This window comes from Globicephala melas, chromosome 2 (assembly GCF_963455315.2).
Source record: "Globicephala melas chromosome 2, mGloMel1.2, whole genome shotgun sequence".
Classification (NCBI taxonomy): Eukaryota; Metazoa; Chordata; class Mammalia; order Artiodactyla; family Delphinidae; genus Globicephala; species Globicephala melas.
This window is the reverse complement of record NC_083315.2, coordinates 150,846,734-150,865,462: the sequence shown is the minus strand read 5'-3', so window position 1 is coordinate 150,865,462 and position 18,729 is coordinate 150,846,734. Positions and strand designations below refer to the sequence as shown.

The 18,729-nt window shown below is 43.4% G+C and overlaps 1 protein-coding gene across 16 annotated transcripts in view; it reads right to left on the bottom strand.

The window, feature by feature from the left end:
* Positions 1-18,729, bottom strand: part of TTLL5 (tubulin tyrosine ligase like 5) — a 306,774-nt gene that overhangs the window by 41,703 nt on the left and 246,342 nt on the right. For 15 of the 16 annotated variants that reach the window (XM_060295064.1, XM_060295066.2, XM_060295069.2 and 12 more), the window contains one exon: positions 14,349-14,539. In XM_060295064.1, the coding sequence (XP_060151047.1) occupies positions 14,349-14,539 (191 nt within the window). The remainder of the gene's footprint in view (positions 1-14,348; positions 14,540-18,729) is intronic. The other variant, XM_060295074.1, reaches the window with a different exon arrangement.

Here is an 18,729-nt window from a genome sequence, read left to right as displayed (position 1 = left end):
CCAATATAAAAACGGGCAGAGACTCTGAACAGACACTTTTCCAAAGGAGACATACAAATGGACAACAGGTATATGAAAAGGTGCTCAACATCACTAATCACCTGGGAAATGAAAATCAAAACCACAATGAGATATCACCTAATACCTGTGAGAATGGCTAATACCAAAATGACAAGAATAACAAGTGTTGGCGAGGGTGCGGAGAAAAGGGAACTCTTGTACACTGCTGATGGGAATGTAAATTGGCACAGCTACTGTGGAAAACAGTATGGAGGTTCCTCAAAAAAATCAAAAATAGAACTACCATATAATCCAGCAATTCCACTTCTGGGTATTTATCTGAAGAAAACGAAAACAGTAACTGGACAAGATATATTCAACCCATGTTCACTGCAACATTGTTTACAATAGCTAAGATATGAAAACAACCAAAATGTCTATTGGCGGGTGAAATGGATAAAGCAAATGTGGTAGGTATACACAACAAAATATTACTCAGCCATAAAAAAGAACGAAATCTTGCCATTTGTGACAACATGGATGGACCTTGAAGGCATTAAGCTAAGTGAAATAAATCAGACAGAGAAAAACAAATACTTGTATGATCTCACTTATACGTGAAATCTGAAAAAAAAAAAAAAAACAACAGAAACAAAAAACCAAGTTCACAGATACAGAGAACAGATTGGTGGTTGTCAGAAGTGAGGGGAGGGGGAAAATTTATCATCTTAAACATTTTTAAGGGAACAGTTTGGTGGCATTAAGTACAGTCACATGTTTGTGCAATCATCACCACCATCTACCTCCAGAACTCTTTTCATCTTAAAAAACTGAAACTCTGGACTTCCCTGGTGGTGCAGTGGTTAAGAATCCACCTGCCAATGCAGGGGACATGGGTTCAAGCCCTGGTCCGGGAAGTTCCCATATGTCACAGAGCAACTAAGCTCGTGCGTCACAACTACTGAGCCTGCGCTCTAGAGCCCGTGCACCACAACTACTGAAGCCTGCGCGCCTAGAGCCCGTGCTCTGCAACAAGAGAAGCCACCACAATGAGAAGCATGCACACCGCACGAAGAGCAGCCCCCGCTCACTGCAACTAGAGAAAGCCTGCGCGCAGCAACAAAGACCCAGTGCAGCCTAAATAAATAAATAAATAAAAAATATTAAAACCCCCTGAAACTCGGTACCCATTAAAAAATAACTTCCATTCTATCCTCTCTCCAGCTGCTGGCAACCATCATTCTACTTTCTGTCTCTATGTATTTGACTACTCTAGGTCCCACACATAAGTGGAAATGATACAGTATTTGTCATTTTGCGACTGGCTTATTTAACTCAGCATAATGTCCTCAAGGTTCATCCATGTTGCAGCATGTGTTAGAAATTCTTTCTTTCTTAAGGTTGAATAATATTCCATTGTATGTGTATAACCACATTTTGTTTATCCATTCATCTATTGATGGATACTTGGGTTGTTTCTACCTTTCAGCTATTGTGAATGCTGCTGCTATGAGTATGGGCGTACAAATATCTGTTCAAGACCTTGCTTTCAGTTCTTTTGAGCACATACACAGAAGTAAAATTGCTGAATTGATGGTAATTCTGTTTTAAATTTTTTTTAGGAGCCACCATAAGAGGCTGTACCATTTTACCCTCTCACCAATGGTACACACAAGACTTCCATTTCTCCATATCCTTGCCAAAACTAGTTATTTTCTGCTTTTTTCTTCAAATCTTTTTTTTTTTTTTTATAAATTCGTTTTATTTATTTATTTGGCTGTGTTGGGTCTTCGTTTCTGTGTGAGGGCTTTCTCTGGTTGCGGCGAGCAGGGGCCACTCTTCATCGCAGTGCGCGGGCCTCTCACTGTTGTGGCCTCTCCTGTTGCGGAGCACAGGCTCCAGATGCGCAGGCTCAGTAGTTGTGGCTCATAGGCCCAGTTGCTCCGCAGCATGTGGGATCTTCCCAGATCAGGGCTCGAACCTGTGTCCCCTGCATTGGCAGGCAGATTCTCAACCACTGCGCCACCCGGGAAGCCCTCTGTTTTTTTTAAAAAATAGTAGCCACCCTAATGAGTATAAGGTGTTATCTCATTATGATTTTGATTTGTACTTCTTTTATGATTAGTGATGTTGAGCGTCTTTCCACGTGCTTATTGACCATTTGTATATCTTTGGAGAAATGTCTATTCCAGTCCTTTGCCCATTTTTATCTTCTTTTTTTTTTTTTTGATGTTGGGGGTAGGAGTTTATTAATTATTTATTTTTGCTGTGTTGGGTCTTCGTTTCTGTGCAAGGGCTTTCTCTGGTTGTGGCAAGCGGGGGCCAGTCTTCATCGTGGTGTGCGGGCCTCAAGCGGGGGCCACTCTTCATCGCGGTGTGCGGGCCTCTCACTACCGCGGCCTCTCTTGTTGCGGAGCACAGGCTCCAGACGCACAGGCTCAGTAGTTGTGGCTCACGGGCCCAGTTGCTCCACGGCATGTGGGATCTTCCCAGACCAGGGCTCGAACCCGTGTCCCCTGCATTAGCAGGCAGATTCTCAACCACTGTGCCACCAGGGAAGCCCCCTGCCCATTTTTGTTTTGTTTTGTTTTTTTGCGGTACGCGGGCCTCTCACTGTTGTGGCCTCTCCCATTGCGGAGCACAGGCTCCGGACGCGCAGGCTCAGCGAGCATGGCTCACGGGCCCAGCTGCCCCATGGCATGTGGGATCTTCCCGGACCGGGGCACGAACCCGTGTCCCTGCATCGGCAGGCGGACGCTCAACCACTGCGCCACCAGGGAAGCCCCCCCCTGCCCGTTTTTAAATCAGGTTGATTGGTTTTTGTTGCTGAGGCAATCTATAATCTTTACATCAGTCCTGCGAGATTGATGTTTTTATGCTTATTGTACAGATGAGAAAACTGACACTCAAAGAGGTTATGTGATTAGCCCATGGTTGCCAACTGGGAAGTGGTGGAGCCCAGACAGGTCACGCTAACTTCAGAGTTATGCTCTTCCTAGTTTACACTGGAATTCTTACAAAAGTTAGGTATTGTAACTGATGATGACAGTGATACTACCATACGGCACTGAACTTGAAGGAAGAGGAAGGAAGGAAGGTGAAAGGTAATAAGGGTTGAGAGAACTTTAGTTTTGTTTTCGAGAACATAGTACAAACAAATAAAAAGTGTAACATATGACTCCAGAACCATAATGATAAATTTTAAACTATAATCAATACTAGGCAGAGCTCTAATATTAGGGTACAGTGTCCAGTTTCAGGTACTGTACAATTTAAGAGGAGCCTGAAGAATTCATGGAGAGCTCGGGAGAGAATAAAAAAGACAGTTCAGTTTTGAAAAGCAAAACCTAATCTGTGTGATAAAGTTAAAGTGCCCCAATTCGTTGGTATAGAGAAAAAAAAAAAGCTGAAGGATAATGTTTTTCAAAAACTAAACCTCATTTTAACTTTGTTCCCTTATAATGAGATCCTTGGATGTGGTCTAAAATAGAACATCTTTATCCTGAATTCTTCACTGCAACAGAATATAGCAAGGTTATGAATGTGTATGAGGTTGTTATCTGAAGGGTAATGACCAGTCATTCTTTATTTTATAGGAAGTAGTTTTAAAATATTGCCAGAAATAGGTTAAAATACTAGGTAATTTATAAGGTAGGTGTGATTCTAATTTTGAAGATTATTTAATAATAAAATGCATTATTTGTGAAATTTTCATTGAAAGATTTCATCTTCTGAGGTTAAGCATTTTACTTGAAGCCAGAAGAATAGAGGGAATAAACTATTTTCCAGAAAAATTTTATGTGTGTTATGTATTCTTTTCTTAAGGGCGGGTATTACAAAGTAATGAAGTATTTTAGATGTTGCTAGGAATTTAAGAAATTTACAGAACGTAATCCTGCCTTCAAGGAGTTTCTGGTCACACTGAAGAGACAGTTCACCCTAGAAGTAAGTAGTGATAAAAGATGACAAAATACAGCGAAGTGTTGATTGTTGTGATATAAAATGTAAGTGCTCTAGGGATTTAAAACATGGCAAGATACATGGAATTATGTGAGTAAGGATTATTGGAGGGGACAAAACTTAACTGGATCCTTAAAGGATAAGAAGCATTTGCATATGTGGATAGGTATTCCAGATATGGCCAAAGAATACACAAAGAAAGAAATATGAAAATCCACTCATTCATCTATTCGATCTGAATTTCTTAAGTCCCTACTATGGGCTGGGCACTATGCTAAGCCTTGGGGTTTCAGAGTCAAATCACAGCTGACCCTTGCCTTCCAGGGAATTACAGTCTAATGGAGGAAACAGTCAAGTAATCCCTAAGGATACTAGAGTGTTGTAAGTGTCACAGTAGAGGTAATCAGAATTTCATTGGAGCACAGTCAGAAAGTGTCTCTATCAGACTGGGCATGCGAATGGGCAAGAGGAGGCAATGGTGTGCAGGCACAGGAAACTCTACATACAAATAAAGGCACAGAGAATATGCCGTACGATTGGGGTGAGACTACCGCTTAGCTTCCACGGTTTTCACAAGATGTCACCTGTGTCACCTGCTTTCCAAAGCATATAGATGCATCTTCAACCAGTAAAGTAGAAGACTAGGTGTCCGGGCTTTTGCCTAAGAGCACAGCGAGCTCTTACTAAGCAATCAATTGAGAGAAGTTGTATTTTCGGGGTGTCTAAGGCACATGCAATCCATCCAGTCCTCTAAATAACCAATTATCTTACCCTTGGATTATGCTGGACCACAAAGAAACTAAGGTTACGTTAGTTTTGTCCTTCACAAAACCGTCTTCATTGATTTGCACTGAAATATTTTGCCTTCATGTTGGTCATGCCAAGAAAGACGACCTACTTCTGTTATGTTAGGTTGCTGAGGGCACTATTACTTCATTCAGTGTCCTCTACCTAAAGTAGGAAAATACTTCTTTTGGAGTAAGAGCTAGGAAAAAGCTTAATTTTCCCCCAGAGTATTTTTCCCTTCTTTATAATGAGAACTATATACTTTTATTTATCACACTTCCCTTTTTGTCCTGGTTGTTAGGAGATTCAGAACCAAATGTAACCTCAATTATAGTAATTTTCTTTGGTCTCATATTTGGAAATTTTGAAATATCTTTTTTTGGCCTTGATTTTCCCTTTATATTTTATTATTCTATTGCACATGGTTTTATATTTTAAGACTCTGCTAGAGATGAAAAGTCTATGCTGTACCTGCCTAGCTACAGTCTCACCTGAAGAAAACTGCCAGAAATGCATACGTTGGCAGCTTCTCATCACATGATCGTGCTAACAGCAGAAGCAGCCTGGCATCTGGAAGGCAGCAGCCGCCTACCTTTTGTTCTGCACACCAGTGACACTTTGCTAGATGAATGAATGGAAAATATTTTGATTCTGTCTTTTAAAGCTGAATGCAGAAAGTGGGGAGAGAAAGAATCTCACAGAGAGGTCGAGCCATGAGTATGGCAGAGCTGCTAACCTGGGAACAACGGAAGCCAGTTGCCGAGCAACTGGTCATAGGATGGACTAACAGACTCGCTGTTTAGCCACTATAGCTGCTAACTGTCCCAAGTAATGTTGCAGATTTTCACGAGGTCTGGTTCTTGAGACCGTTTCTTCCCTGTGCTTATGTAACTTTCGGTAACAGAGGTAAACTGAGGGTATCTCTCGTCTCAACAATCAAAAGGCTATATTGTAGACGACCCAAATCCTCTGCATAAAAAGAGGAGGGTAAGAATATGTACCATGCATGATGGTGACTTACACTGGAGGACAGTAGAAGGGAGGAGTAAATATAAAATAGAAGGCCTGAGAGAAGTCACATTTCTAAACATTGCACATTACAATGGCTGATAAGTAACTATAAACAAATCATTATCTAATAAAATTTGCAGCTCAGCCATGAAGAAATTAAAAAATAGCTTGTCAAATTCCAAAATATCTTCATTTTGGACTTGTCACATGTCTTAATTTCCCTGGGAAGCAAATTAGAAGTGAATGGCGGGGGGGGGGGGAAACCTCAAAGTCATTTTTCAGTCCAGCTGATATAAAAAAAAGAGTGATTTGTCTACCCAATAACAAAAACCAACCAACAAACAAGTAACACTAAAACAGCAACTTCTAACCAGCTGACTTTTCTCTTCACACCCTCTTACGACCAGGTCGGCTTTCCCAGGTATATCCCCATTTTATACTGGGGGTACGTGCTATGTTTTATTGATGTAGCTAAAGGGACATTCCACACATTCAAGCTGCGCCTCTCTGGTATCACATAACTAGTTATCCTGGGTTTAAGTTTCAAGAGAAGAGGGCTCCTTGATACTTACAGAAGCCCTAAATGGACATACCTGCATGTGCAAAAGGCAAGAACAAAGAACTACAGGAGACTGTTGTTTTACTAGTGATGCTCTTCATTCTGGGGACTTAAGAGAATCTGAGTCTTTTGCCTTATAATCATAACTGGAAAGGATACAGAATAAATACCAATGCCAATCATGCCAACAGGGCAATATGCTGCAAGTCACCTTTCTCCATGCCCTGCATTACCTACCTACACTCTTTGCGACCCAGTTCAAATTCTACAGATCAGGCAAGCAGAGCTGTAAATATTTCCATGGGCAAAACTTGTTTTTTCCAAAGATAGGCATGGCTTAGCATGCTGTTTTCTTTCTTTAGAACTTTTAGGGGCAATTATGTCCTACGGATAAAAGGATGGTAAAGCAAAGGTATGTCCCTATAACAAGCATCTCATTGAAGCTAGAAGCATGATGTGTGGGTTCATGGGATGAATAACCACAGAGTATAGATTGATAACTTGTAGTGATAAGTATAAAGACTCCCAGAGTAAGGCAACGTTATACTGGTTACTTGCCCAATTCAGAACTACAAGAACAAACAGGATCTCTTTCCACTCAAAGTGAATGGATATTACACAGGAAGCACAAATCTGCTACAAGATGCCGTGGCAGGTACAGCGCTAACAGTGCACGCTGCCAGGCATTTTTTCCAGGAGGCATGTGTGCTTCTGTAACGTAAATGTAAGTTGAGAAAGGAGCCAATGCACTTCCCTTGTCTCTTAGTAACAAAGTAGTAATTGTTAACAATTGAAGAATCATCACTCCTCTTTTGGGGCTTTGCCAGCTCAGCAAGAGACAATATCAGTTTTCAGATGTTATCTCAGTAGTCCATTTCTTAATCTGTTTCAGAAATAGAGTTCCCTGGTTTTCTTTAAGGCAAATGAACTCCCTTTGGGTGGGTTCTTAGAAGTACCCACCTTTTCCCCCCACAAACTGAAATCCAGGCTGTTTCCTCCCCCATTTCCAACCAGGTTGTTCAGCTATGTTTGAGTTTTGTTGCTGAATGTAGAAAGAGTTACTAAATGAAATGAAAGAGGCCTCAGGACAGGAAAGCATGAAATTTCAATGGCTGGCAGCCAGGCGATCTTGCCATGTAGAGGGATCCACATCCTTCTTGTGTGGCTGCAGCCAGACTGAGACTAGCAAAACACATACTGTTAAAACATCACTTGTGCAATACAGCCTATAATGAAGTAAGTACTGTGACCAGTTGCTTAGAACTGGGTGATACAAACCTAATTGATTCAGATTTTTTCCTGGTTCCTTGTACTACAAATCAAAGTTATTCTTCCTGCTGATGTCTGTTCTAAGAACGTACATGTCGGGTATGGTGTGCAACGGTCCGCACGGCCAAGGAGGATGTAAGAACGAGGCCTGGCAGGAAGAAGTTGATTTTACTTGCAGGTCCCAGAGAGGGGGTCACTGCACGCCACGCAGGGTCACAGGGGCAAACATCAGCGTGCTCAGGAGACAGAAGACAGGAGTGAGGGGAAAGTCTAGGCCAGAGCCTTATTTGGGGTTTCCTTGGGAAAGGCTAGGCAGGGCAGGGTAAACAGCTTAGGACTGGCTCGTTTAAATAATTCGGGCGGGCTTTGGGCTATAGGGGTGGTCTCTAGTTGCCTGGCTCCTGGCGCTGGAGTGATTTAGGGCAAGGGAAATTTTGACTTGCCATGTGAGAGTTAGATAAGGAGGTGGTCGGGGATATAAATGTAGGATTGGCTGGTTTGTGTGTGAAAGGCATGCTTGTGGGCAAGTTGTTATTATCTTTAGGAATTAGCTCGCCTGGCAGGGGCAGTCTGTAAGGTCCCCAAATGCCAAAGCAACAAGAATACAGAAAGTATAGTTAAGATACTTGACTCTGTGATGAATCGATGTCCAATTGACAATAAAGAATCCAAGAAGACACAGAATAATGCATATATTTAAATACGACACTTGCCTGGGGCAGCATATTGGGGGTCTTAAATAGTCTTGAGTCCCCAATATCCTTCAGCACCTCTCATTTTTTGATAAGAACAACTGATGCTTTGTCAGTCTTATATATAACATGCTAGGCAAACACATGTCAAATCCTTGAATTTAACCCGACTGCCTCTCTAAACCCATATATGAAGAGGTTCTAGGACTGTCACAGCTGGTGGTGACATTCATTCATGACTGTGGATGGCATGAAGGGGTCTCTGCCCAAGCAGTGATTCTGTCTACACTGCATTTAAACAAAAATAAAGCATGCATCTGGGTGATGGGCTGTGGACTCTGGGGTTCTGCCTCTTCACTTTGTAAACTACCTAACTCCCCTGATCAAGGAGAGGCAGCCCACTGCCATCTGCCATCTGCCAGGCCTGCCCCTGGAGTCTCCCAGCAGTATGCTGCACCTACTGTCTCTGGGTTCACACACATTTGGCATGTGGTCTCACCACCTCAATACAGCATCCCCCATCTTTATGTACAGCTCAGGCTCAGTGGGGCTGTGTTTGCAACACAGATTTAAGTGTTGAGAGATGGGCTCTTTCCCAAGGCTTTTTTGCTGATGATCCTATTTTGCCATGTAATGTTCTGGGTGGATTGTAAGGGATACTAGTGAAATAGGTTCAAGGAAAGTGATATTACAACCGAGGCAAGTCCAAGTCTCACAGTCCTGGAAACGGACGGACATTAGTGCTTCTTGGCAGGCTGCTGGTTTGGTTTGGAGCTTGATGTCATATTCATTCTTCTAGCTGCCAGTCTCCTGAAGGAAATATTGACCTTCTTGCTTTAGCTTTCTATAATATATGTTATTAGTGATGAACACATCACCAGATAGGCTGCTTAGTATCAGGATTAAAGGACCATTGGTGAAGTATTACCAATGCAACTCTGGTTGTTTTCAGTTTCTCTGGTACATTTTGGTAGGTAGATGACCAAGCCATGGATTTGGTGTTCCCTTCTCTCTTCTCATTCCTTTTTGGAAAGAGTTTAGATGGGCTGGGGAAAGATATTTGAAGCTTTCTGGTCCAATGTAAATGAATCCTGTAGTGGGTAAATAATTTTCCTCCCTCCTTTGCTCTCCTGGGGTAGTTTGATGAATAATGCTTCTCAAATAAGTTTATAAATATTCCCCCAGAGGTAAGAAGAGTATTAAGCTCATAGCAGGTGTGCCATTAATGCTTTAGTGTGTAGGGTAGAGCAAAGAGGAAAGAAATCATCAAAACTTTGCAGTTTCATTGAATTTTCTGGAAAGTTTTGAAGGCGATAGCTGGGAACAAAATACTGGGGGTAGCACTGATGAAGTGTGGGTACAGCCTCACATGATCAAAGTCAGGCCATTTCTTTAATGTAGGAGCTTTTTTTTGGATGAGTGGTAGGATGGGGTTTATACTTCGTTTTGCTGCCCATTATAGTATATGCTTATATTAAGTAACTCAGAAAGAAGCTTAATCAATCTCACAAAACAATTTAAAAAAATGTGTTCCCTGCCTGTCTCCCATTAGCTGAAAATCCAGTTCACAAACTATCCAACGGTAGTCTAAAAGCCTTCTTTAATAATAAATATCTTTAATAAAAAATATTCATTCTCTTTAGATGCAATTGTAATTTGATCTTCAAATGTCATGCTTTTCAGTATAGTCTGTTACATTTTACCTGTGAATAACTCAATTTTGGCTTTAGTTTCTTTCTCTGATTGGCCTGAATGTCCCCATACTTTTCATCAAATGCCTCCATAATAGGAAGGAAATTTCTTACTGCCACAGTGCCACCTACTGGTAGGTCAACATAGAAGCAAGCTAGCAGTAGTTGGACCCACAGATTTGGAGAGTCCTTCTGAGCTTTGGTTTTATAAAATGCCAATTTCCTTGTCATTTTGAGAAAATATCACTTCTCTTGACAGCTATTAAGTCTCTTGCTGTGGCGTAAAGTCAGCAAGTTATAATTTAAAAAATGCTCTTATTTCTTACTGTTACCTTAAATTGGCCCTGACTTCACCGACTTTGATTTTCTCTGTCCTATAACTGTAGCAAGGGCTCCAGATTGTGTGGGCAAGGGTTTGGATCTGGCAAAAATAACTTGGGGAGCGTCCAAAGATCCTGAAAAATGTAAAAAAAATCCCCACTTAACACTTTATTTAATCTTGGCTGAAAGGACAAGAGGTCAAATCTAAAATTAGACTTTAGGGGATCATCATTCTCCCCGATGCTGGCGCGCCATTGCCAGCCAAACATCATATCCATCCTCTCTCTCTCTTGCTTTCTAACAGCATTAAAAGTGGGTAGTAGACCCAAATTCTTGTCCCTTTGACTCTGGGGAGAGAAGAACGTTTTGGGAGCAATAAAGGGTAAGACACTAGGGCAAGCATCTCAAGAGTTTATTTTTATTATTAATTTATTATACTCCAAATCCACCCGGGATCTCCAACAACTATACAACGCATGTGAAACGAACAAGAATCTGATAGTGAAAATAGGTCAGTCTGCTGAGAGCTGCCAGGCAAATAATTTCATTTGAAAGTCAAAGTGATTTCTAGATCCTTAGGGTTTGGGCTCCACTGGGTTTACTTTATAATAAAATAAGTTCCTTTCTCTTGTTGTCTCACTTAGAGACAACGAAATGGGCAGGCAGAGGCACACTGACGTGCTGCTGCCTTGTCCCCACGCGAAGAGCATAAAGCTACCCTGAATTTTACCAGGGTCCGAAATGATAAACGCTTAACGCGGGACACTGCTTCTCACTCCTTGTAGATGTAATCCAGCATTGGTGTTCAAAAGGTGGTATGGTCCCTTCCTCCAACTATAGATCTACAAGAGCTTAAAAAAAAAAAAAGTTGGGTGGAGTGCATATAGAGGCTGGGCTCCAGGACAGGAAAAGCTTAGGCATAAGCTAAGTGGCTGGGATGAGGGCAGCTGGTATGGCTTCAGGCCCTACAACAATGGTAGTTTACACCATCAAATCAGCATGAGAGAAATGCCAGTTATCTAATCTGTTGCTCTCTGCTATTTTAGTTCACCATCACCACTTCAGACCTCAAGAAGAACACCATGGTTATAAAGAAGGAAGGCCAATGGCTTTGGCTTTGAGCCAAAGGCCCTCACTCCAGCTTCCTTCTCAGGTTTCCAAATTTGCTGACTCTACACCTTCCCCTTCTATAGCAAACACAGAATATATAGCCTGAGGTAGGGAAGTCAAGGAAAGTTAACACTCATGGAGCATTCCAGGCACTCTGCTAAGAGCTTTCCCATTCACTACCTCATTTAATGTTCATAGTAACAAGAACGCCACTAGGCCACCATCAGCGGGAAAGGACTGACTTGCTTTTCAACAGCGCCCTGGGATGAACCACTATCTATCTCATTCAGACTATCTGACGAACAAGGTCGCACAGCTTGAAGGCCTGGTTGGGCTAGACTTAAAGATGGGTCAAGGGGTCAGGAAGCAGACTTTTGCTATATTCACGGACTCAATAACTGAGTTAACCAGACCAGACAGGGGCTAAATACCTTTCATAGTCAGTCTAGTGATTCCTATACACGCAAAACTTCCCAGCTCTCAGAGAGATGTGTAAACGTTTTGATTTATTAGGGGTTGTTCTTCCTTCTTGTAGGTTTAAAGAAAAATGTTTTTAATAGCAACCTAACCTTTTCCCTGTTAAAGGACATGCTTCTAAACCCCTAGAATAACACCTTTAAATCTATGGGTAATAAAGAAAAACATAATTTGTAGGTAAAACACTTAAGTGCCAGGTAGTTATTTACTAGCTCTATAAATGACTCTAACAGGGTTAGTTATTATTATGTTGCTAAGGTAAAACATTTATTGGGAAGTATGGAAAGTGCCTGAACCTTGCTACATCATGTTCATCAGCATTTCTTTAAGTATCAGGAACACCAGGAAAGTCACAGAAGAGGAACAAATTCAAAGGACTTTAGAGGCCCAGAGTCATTTGGAGACAACAGCAGTAAACAGCAGGCTACCTAAACAAGGTGAGAAGAATACTGCACTTACCTTAAGGTAGAAGCAGGGAGAAAAGATAGATATTAGAAGCCAGGGAGAAGTACAACTCCTCCTTGCTCTGTGGTTTTATACTGATACCAAGTTCAGTACAACTGTTACAAAAACTTCTAAGTACCGTCAACAGTCGGTAAACACTAATTCATGATCAAGATGCTGAAAGTATGACCCACCTGTCCCTCAAATTTCCAACTTGCTCACCCAGAGTGCATGCAAAGAGTTCAATTCCATACTTAATGTATCAATTAGACACACAAATGAAATACGCAGGTTTCCTGGATCTCCTCAGCTTTGGAAGCGTCTCCAGCCTCAGCAAATCTGAAGAGCTACAGAGGCTCTAAAAGCCGTCTCTCATGGGAACCCTGCAACTAGTCCACGGTTCTCCTAGCCACTCAGTTCTCAGGCCATAAGAGTTCCAAGGCGGAGATTTCACTTCCTTAAAAATAACTACCATCTTCTAGTAATTCTTTTTTTGGGGAAAGGGGGGTTTATATTCCCATCAAATATTTCTGGAATTCAGGTTCAAAGTGTTTAAGTGGAAAACAAGATCTTTATACTCTTTTCACATTACTACCTGACTTGGGTGCAGTTATAGAGTCTTTCTCTGTATACTGCTTCCTTTAAACCTCACAGTAAGCCTATGAGGTATATGGAATTATCCCCATAATACAGTCAAACTAACCAGGCTCCTTAGCGATCTTGTAATCATTTGAAGGTGTATTACGTCACACACACACACACACACACACACACACACACACACACACACACACACACACACACAACCTCGCACCCTGCCCTTAAGCTCCTCGATGGCTCCCTACTGCTCTCAAGAACAAGTTCCCTCCCCGGCTCCTAGGCTGGCCCTGCTACCTCTACAGCCTATTCTCTTGCCGCTCCCGGCTCAGATCCCAGTCCTCAGGACGAGGGCTCCCTGAACACAGCACCTTTTCACCACCCGCCCCCTTCCCTCAACTGGCCTTTGCCCACATTGTTCCCTCTTCCTGGAACTCCTTCCACCCCGCACCTCCCTCTCCCGGCTGACCTGTCTACAGTCAAACCCCAGCTTAGATGCTTCTTCCTCTAGGAAGTCCTCCCCAACCCCTAAAGAGCCGGGGTCAGGTTGGCCCTTGGGTTCAAACACTGCTCCACCATTCACTAGCTGTGAGATTTGAGATAACGTTTCATAATCTGTCTGTGTCTTTATTTCTTCAGCCGTAAAACGAGGACTACAGCTGCTACGTTATATGCATGCTTTGTGAACAAACGTTAAGCGTTCAGAAGTGTGCCTGGCACACAGCGATGCGCCAAGGCTGTCTGTTGTCATTCTCTGCGTCCCCAGTGCCAGACATCCCTCCCCACCCCACACAGCAGGCTCCCGCCGACCTCACTCTCTCCCGGCCTCTAGGCTCCCTGACAGCAGGGACTGTCTAGTTCACCCTTTACGCACCCCAGTGCCCAGCATGTTACTTTCTCCACAGGAGGTGCTCAAAAAAAAAAACACTTGTGGAGTTGAATCCAAGTGGATTTGCTTTCAGTCTTCTGATTACCTATTAGTATATTTTTATGAATTATTCCTCACAGAAAACTATCCCTGGACCAATGATGCCTGACTTCTATGTTGAGAGGCTTGAGGTCCTCAGCAACTACCTGGCAACCTGACATTAGCATGACAGGACGCAGATTAGACCACAGCTCCAGCTCTGCATGCCTGGATCGTCTCCCACAGGCCCCTTGACTTCCTGAGCTTCTGTTTTCTCATGTGGAGGTGACAAAGCTATACCTCACAGGGTTGTGGTGAGGATTTAGTGTGAGATACTACATGTGGAAATACCATAGAAACAGTAGAACACCAGTCAAATACAGGCTTTTTACTAAATGCTGCAAATCTGATAACATTCTACCAGACGGGGAAATTTTGCCTACCCCAAACTAGTTCTGGAAAACCATTTCATCCTAAAATGTCACTGTCATTTGGAAGAAGAGAGTAACAAAATGCCCACTTGCCAGTGCTCCAGAGGCCTGGATGCTTCGTTCTCTGAGCTGGAGCTCTCTTCAGAGGCAGGAGAGAACTTGCTGGCCCAGACCCTGCCCGCTGTCCCACCTGGAACTGACCTGTGGAGCTGGTGATGGGCACAAAGGCTGCAGAGTTAAGGCTGCTCTGGAGTCCGTCCAGCTGCCCTTCTGTGGAGGACGCTCTGAAACACAAGCAGCTTGGTTAGACCTGAAGACAGAAAGGTGAGGTCAACTACAGCCCTGCAATGGCTCTGCCTCTTGCTTTTGGTGTTGCCACTCATTCCCTTTCTTCTTTCAAGTCAAATGTCGTCTTATCAGAAAGAACTTCTAAGACCAACCTATCCCCTACTTCTGAAATGTTACATATTTTAAAATTTATTGTCCATCTCTCCCCATTGGAACACAGCTTCAAGAAAGCACGGGCTTTGATCACTACTGTGTCCCCAGTGCCTAAGCATTCAACAAATACTTACTGAATGAATAAATTAAGTTCCTGGTATTGACTTGGATAAATCATAAGTAAAGACATTAAAAAAAAAAAAAAGTTTCACGTAGAGCAGTGATTCTCAACTGGGGGAGGGAGGGGGGCAGATTTTGCTTCCTCCCCCCACCCTCTCACAGGGGACACTTGGTGATGTTGAGATATCTGTGGTTGTCACAACTGCCGGGCCTACGGCATCCAGTGGGTAGAGGCCAGGAATGGTGCTAAGCCTTTCCTACGGTGCACTAGAAAGTGCCCCAAAACAAAGAATATTCTGGTCCAAGATGTCAGCTGTGCCGAGGCTGAGAAGCCATATACAGAGGCACCTCCCCTCGTGCCACCGTTGACAAGAGATAGGACAGAGTATATTAGATTCTTTGGGCACAGTTTCCCCAGCCACTTGTCTTAGAAGTTCTGTGACTGGCCTGACGCCCTACAGACCATGCCAGGTCTCCCTGTTATAGGCTCTTACAGCTTTGTCATTCTTTCATTGCATTTACCAAAATTATAGAACCGTGTAACTGGTTGCTTAACAGCTGTCATCCTTGCTAGAATGTGCGTTCAGTCTCATTCAGTGTTGTATCCATAGCTCCTAATATTGCATTTTGCACATACTAGGTACTTAATAAATATTTTTTGAAGTAATCTCACCCACTGCCCCATTAATACACTTATTTGTTGGGCCCATCTCCCTTGACTTTAGCTGACATGTAACAATTTTACCTCGGAGATTCAAGTTCTCACACTCGGTTCTTTATTTGTTGAGCAGCATCCAACCCAACCTGTAGTACCTTCGCCCAACACTACTTTTCCATTTACTCACTCAAGCAAAAAATACTTATTAAGCATTCCTGCGCTTGGTGCTAGGTAGGAGGTAGGCATTTGGCAAATCCATAAGATACAAACTGTGTGATAAATGCTACGGAGAAAAAGCACAAGGTGTTATGAGAGAATGAAACAGGGAACCTGATTTAGATGGTGAGGAGAAAGGGATTTCCCTGGTGGCCTAGTGGTTAGGATTCAGGCTTTTACTGCCGTGGCCCAGGATCAACCCCTCCCTGGTCAGGGAACAGAGATCCCCCAAGTCACGCTGTGCGGCCAAAAGAAAAAACCTCTTCAAAAAATAAATAAATAGGGCTTCCCTGGTGGCGCAGTGGTTAAGAATCCATCTGCTAACGCAAGGGCGGGTTTGAGCCCTGGTCCAGGAAGATCCCACATGCCGCAGAGCAACTAAGCCTGTGTGCCACAACTACTGAGCCTGCACTCTAGAGCTCCCATGCCACAACTACTGAGCCCGTGTGCCACAACTACTGAAGCCCGCGTGCCTAGAGCCCGTGCTCCGCAACAAGAGAAGCCACCGCAATGAGAAGCCTGCGCACCGCAACGAAGAGTAGCCCCCGCTCGCCGCAACTAGAGAAAGCCCGTGCACAGCCAAAAATAAATAAATAAATGAATGAAAAATTTAAAATAAATAAATAAACGAAATTTTAACTAACTAAATAAAAACCATTAGTTGTGTACATGGTGAGGAGAGTGGTGAAGGATGGCCTTTCTGAGGAAATCGTGCTTCAGGCACGTCCTGAAGTCAGGAGAAGCAGGCACTAGCCAAGAGCAGGGAACAGGAAAGAGCCTTTCACGGAGAAGAAATGTCCATCTAATGATTCTGAGGCAGAAAGGGGCTGAGAATGTCCTGGGAGACTTTAAAGACCATCAGAGTGTGCGCGTGGGTGGTGGTTAGTCAGGCAGTGTTTGCCAAACATCCCTGACGGGAGTCACCTGCGCTCGCTTGTCAATCACACAGCTTTCTAGGCCCTTCACTTGGAGATTCTGATTCAGTGGTCTGGGATAGGCCTTGAGAACTCAGGCTTTTTTAGCTCCCCAGGTGCCCAGGTGATTCATATCACCAGAGAAGTCAGGGAAACACTGACTGGTGAGTAGAGGAAGGTGGGATGGGAAGCGCCGGGAGAGGCTTAGGTGCCCAGGTGGTCCCTACACCCCTGACGGAGATGTGCCACTTGAGAACACACCCCAGCAGCGATGCAAGGATCACACTGTCTCACAGCCCTTCCCCTCTAGCGAGCCTCGATCCGGGCGCTGCCCACTCCTTTCCACTTTCGCTTTGAGGACAGGGGAACCACAGAGGCAAAAAGAAGAGAAAGGAGCAGAGGGCTTTTTCCCTTTTCCCAAGCCTCAGCCTCGGAGAGCTACATCTGGAATGCGTATGCAATTTATTTAAGCCCCTTATGGACCCAAAAAAACATCCAAAGCATCTGTAGGCCGATATTTGTGCTTCCAGGTCCAAGTGAAAAAGGCAAAGTTCTGGAGGGCCTAGCATATGCTCTTTCCTTTATAAAAGTTAAAAAACCCAAAGGCCCATTCACTTGTGTTAGGAGAAGTTAAGTCAAGAAAACTTACGGGGCTGATCTCAGTGTCCTGGAGGAAGCCCTAGTGTTAGCAGTAAAAAGGGAAGCAGGCAGGCGACATTTTGGAGGCAGTAGAATACGGGCAGGGAACAGAAAGCTTCCGGAGGCATGTGAAGAGTCCCTGGGGACTTAGAGCTAGTGACTTCTTTCTCCTCTCCTCTCTGGAATTCCTCTCCCACCCTTCACCTTTATAGGCTTCCTCCTCTTCCTTACCCAAGATCTCCTGCCCCTGTGTCCCCTTTGTACCCAGTTCTACTCACTCTTCCATCCTCCTCCCTCCAGCAACTCCCACCACAGGCCTCAGGAGCCATTGCTGATTCCGACTTTGAACATTCTGAACGGTCCTACTGTTTCTCGCACGAGGTCCCCTTCTCCCCAGTGGAGGAGAAATGTGTCCACAGATGTCCAAGGGGAAACTCAGAGTAAATTTTTCCATAGAGACACTGGTACACAAAATGGTTTGGGTTTATGTTATTACAACTTTAGGCACATCATGGGTAAATATGCTTTTGCTGTGATAACATCATTTCCTTGGGAAAATATGTTCCAACTTCTGGACAAACCACTCCGAAATGAGAACTTTTAAAACATCGCTTGTCTAGAGGCTGTATGTTAATTTGCACTTGCTGATCTGCTTCTGCAATGATTCTTTGCTGCTTTCCTGAAAGTACTTGTGTTTTAGGAAGTAGTTACATAGAAAGGTATGTATATGTCCCCTTGGTTGTTTCTTTTCTTTTTTTTAAAAAAATAAATTTATTTATTTATTTATGGCTGTGTTGGGTCTGTTGCTGTGTGCTGGCTTTCTCTAGTTGTGGCGAGTGGGGGCCACTCTTCCTTGTGGTGTTTGGGCTTCTCATTGCGGTGGCTTCTCTTGTTGCGGAGCACGGGCTCTAGGCACACGGGCTTCAGTAGTTGTGGCACGCGGCTCAGTAGTTGTGGTGCACGGCCTTAGTTGCTCCGCTGCATGTGGGATCTTCCAGGACCAGGGATTGATCCCGTGTCCCCTGCATTGGCAGGCGGATTCTTAACCACTGCACCACCAGGGAAGTACCCCCCTTGGTTGTTTCTAAGTCTGTTACTGGGCTTTGACATTAAGGTAACAGGACCTACGTCATAGGGTTGTTGAGGATTAAATAAGATGGTGGATGTAAAGCACATCCTAGTACAGTGTTGGGTTTTACATTAAGGACTAAATAAATATTAACTATTACTAGTATTTTTATTTTTACTTAGGAATATTGACAATCTTTGCATTCACTATAAGCCTATCTACATAAAAAATATTAAGTTGGATGACTCATTGATTCTAATTCAGTATGGATTATTGGTGCTAAACTGTAGAAGAATGACCACAGATATTCAGAACTTGCGACTTAACAGTGATTTGCTATTGAAGTCAAAAGGTAATTATTGGCAACCTACCAGTCAGAAATCAAAATCAGTCAAAATTACTCCTAAATTCCCTTCG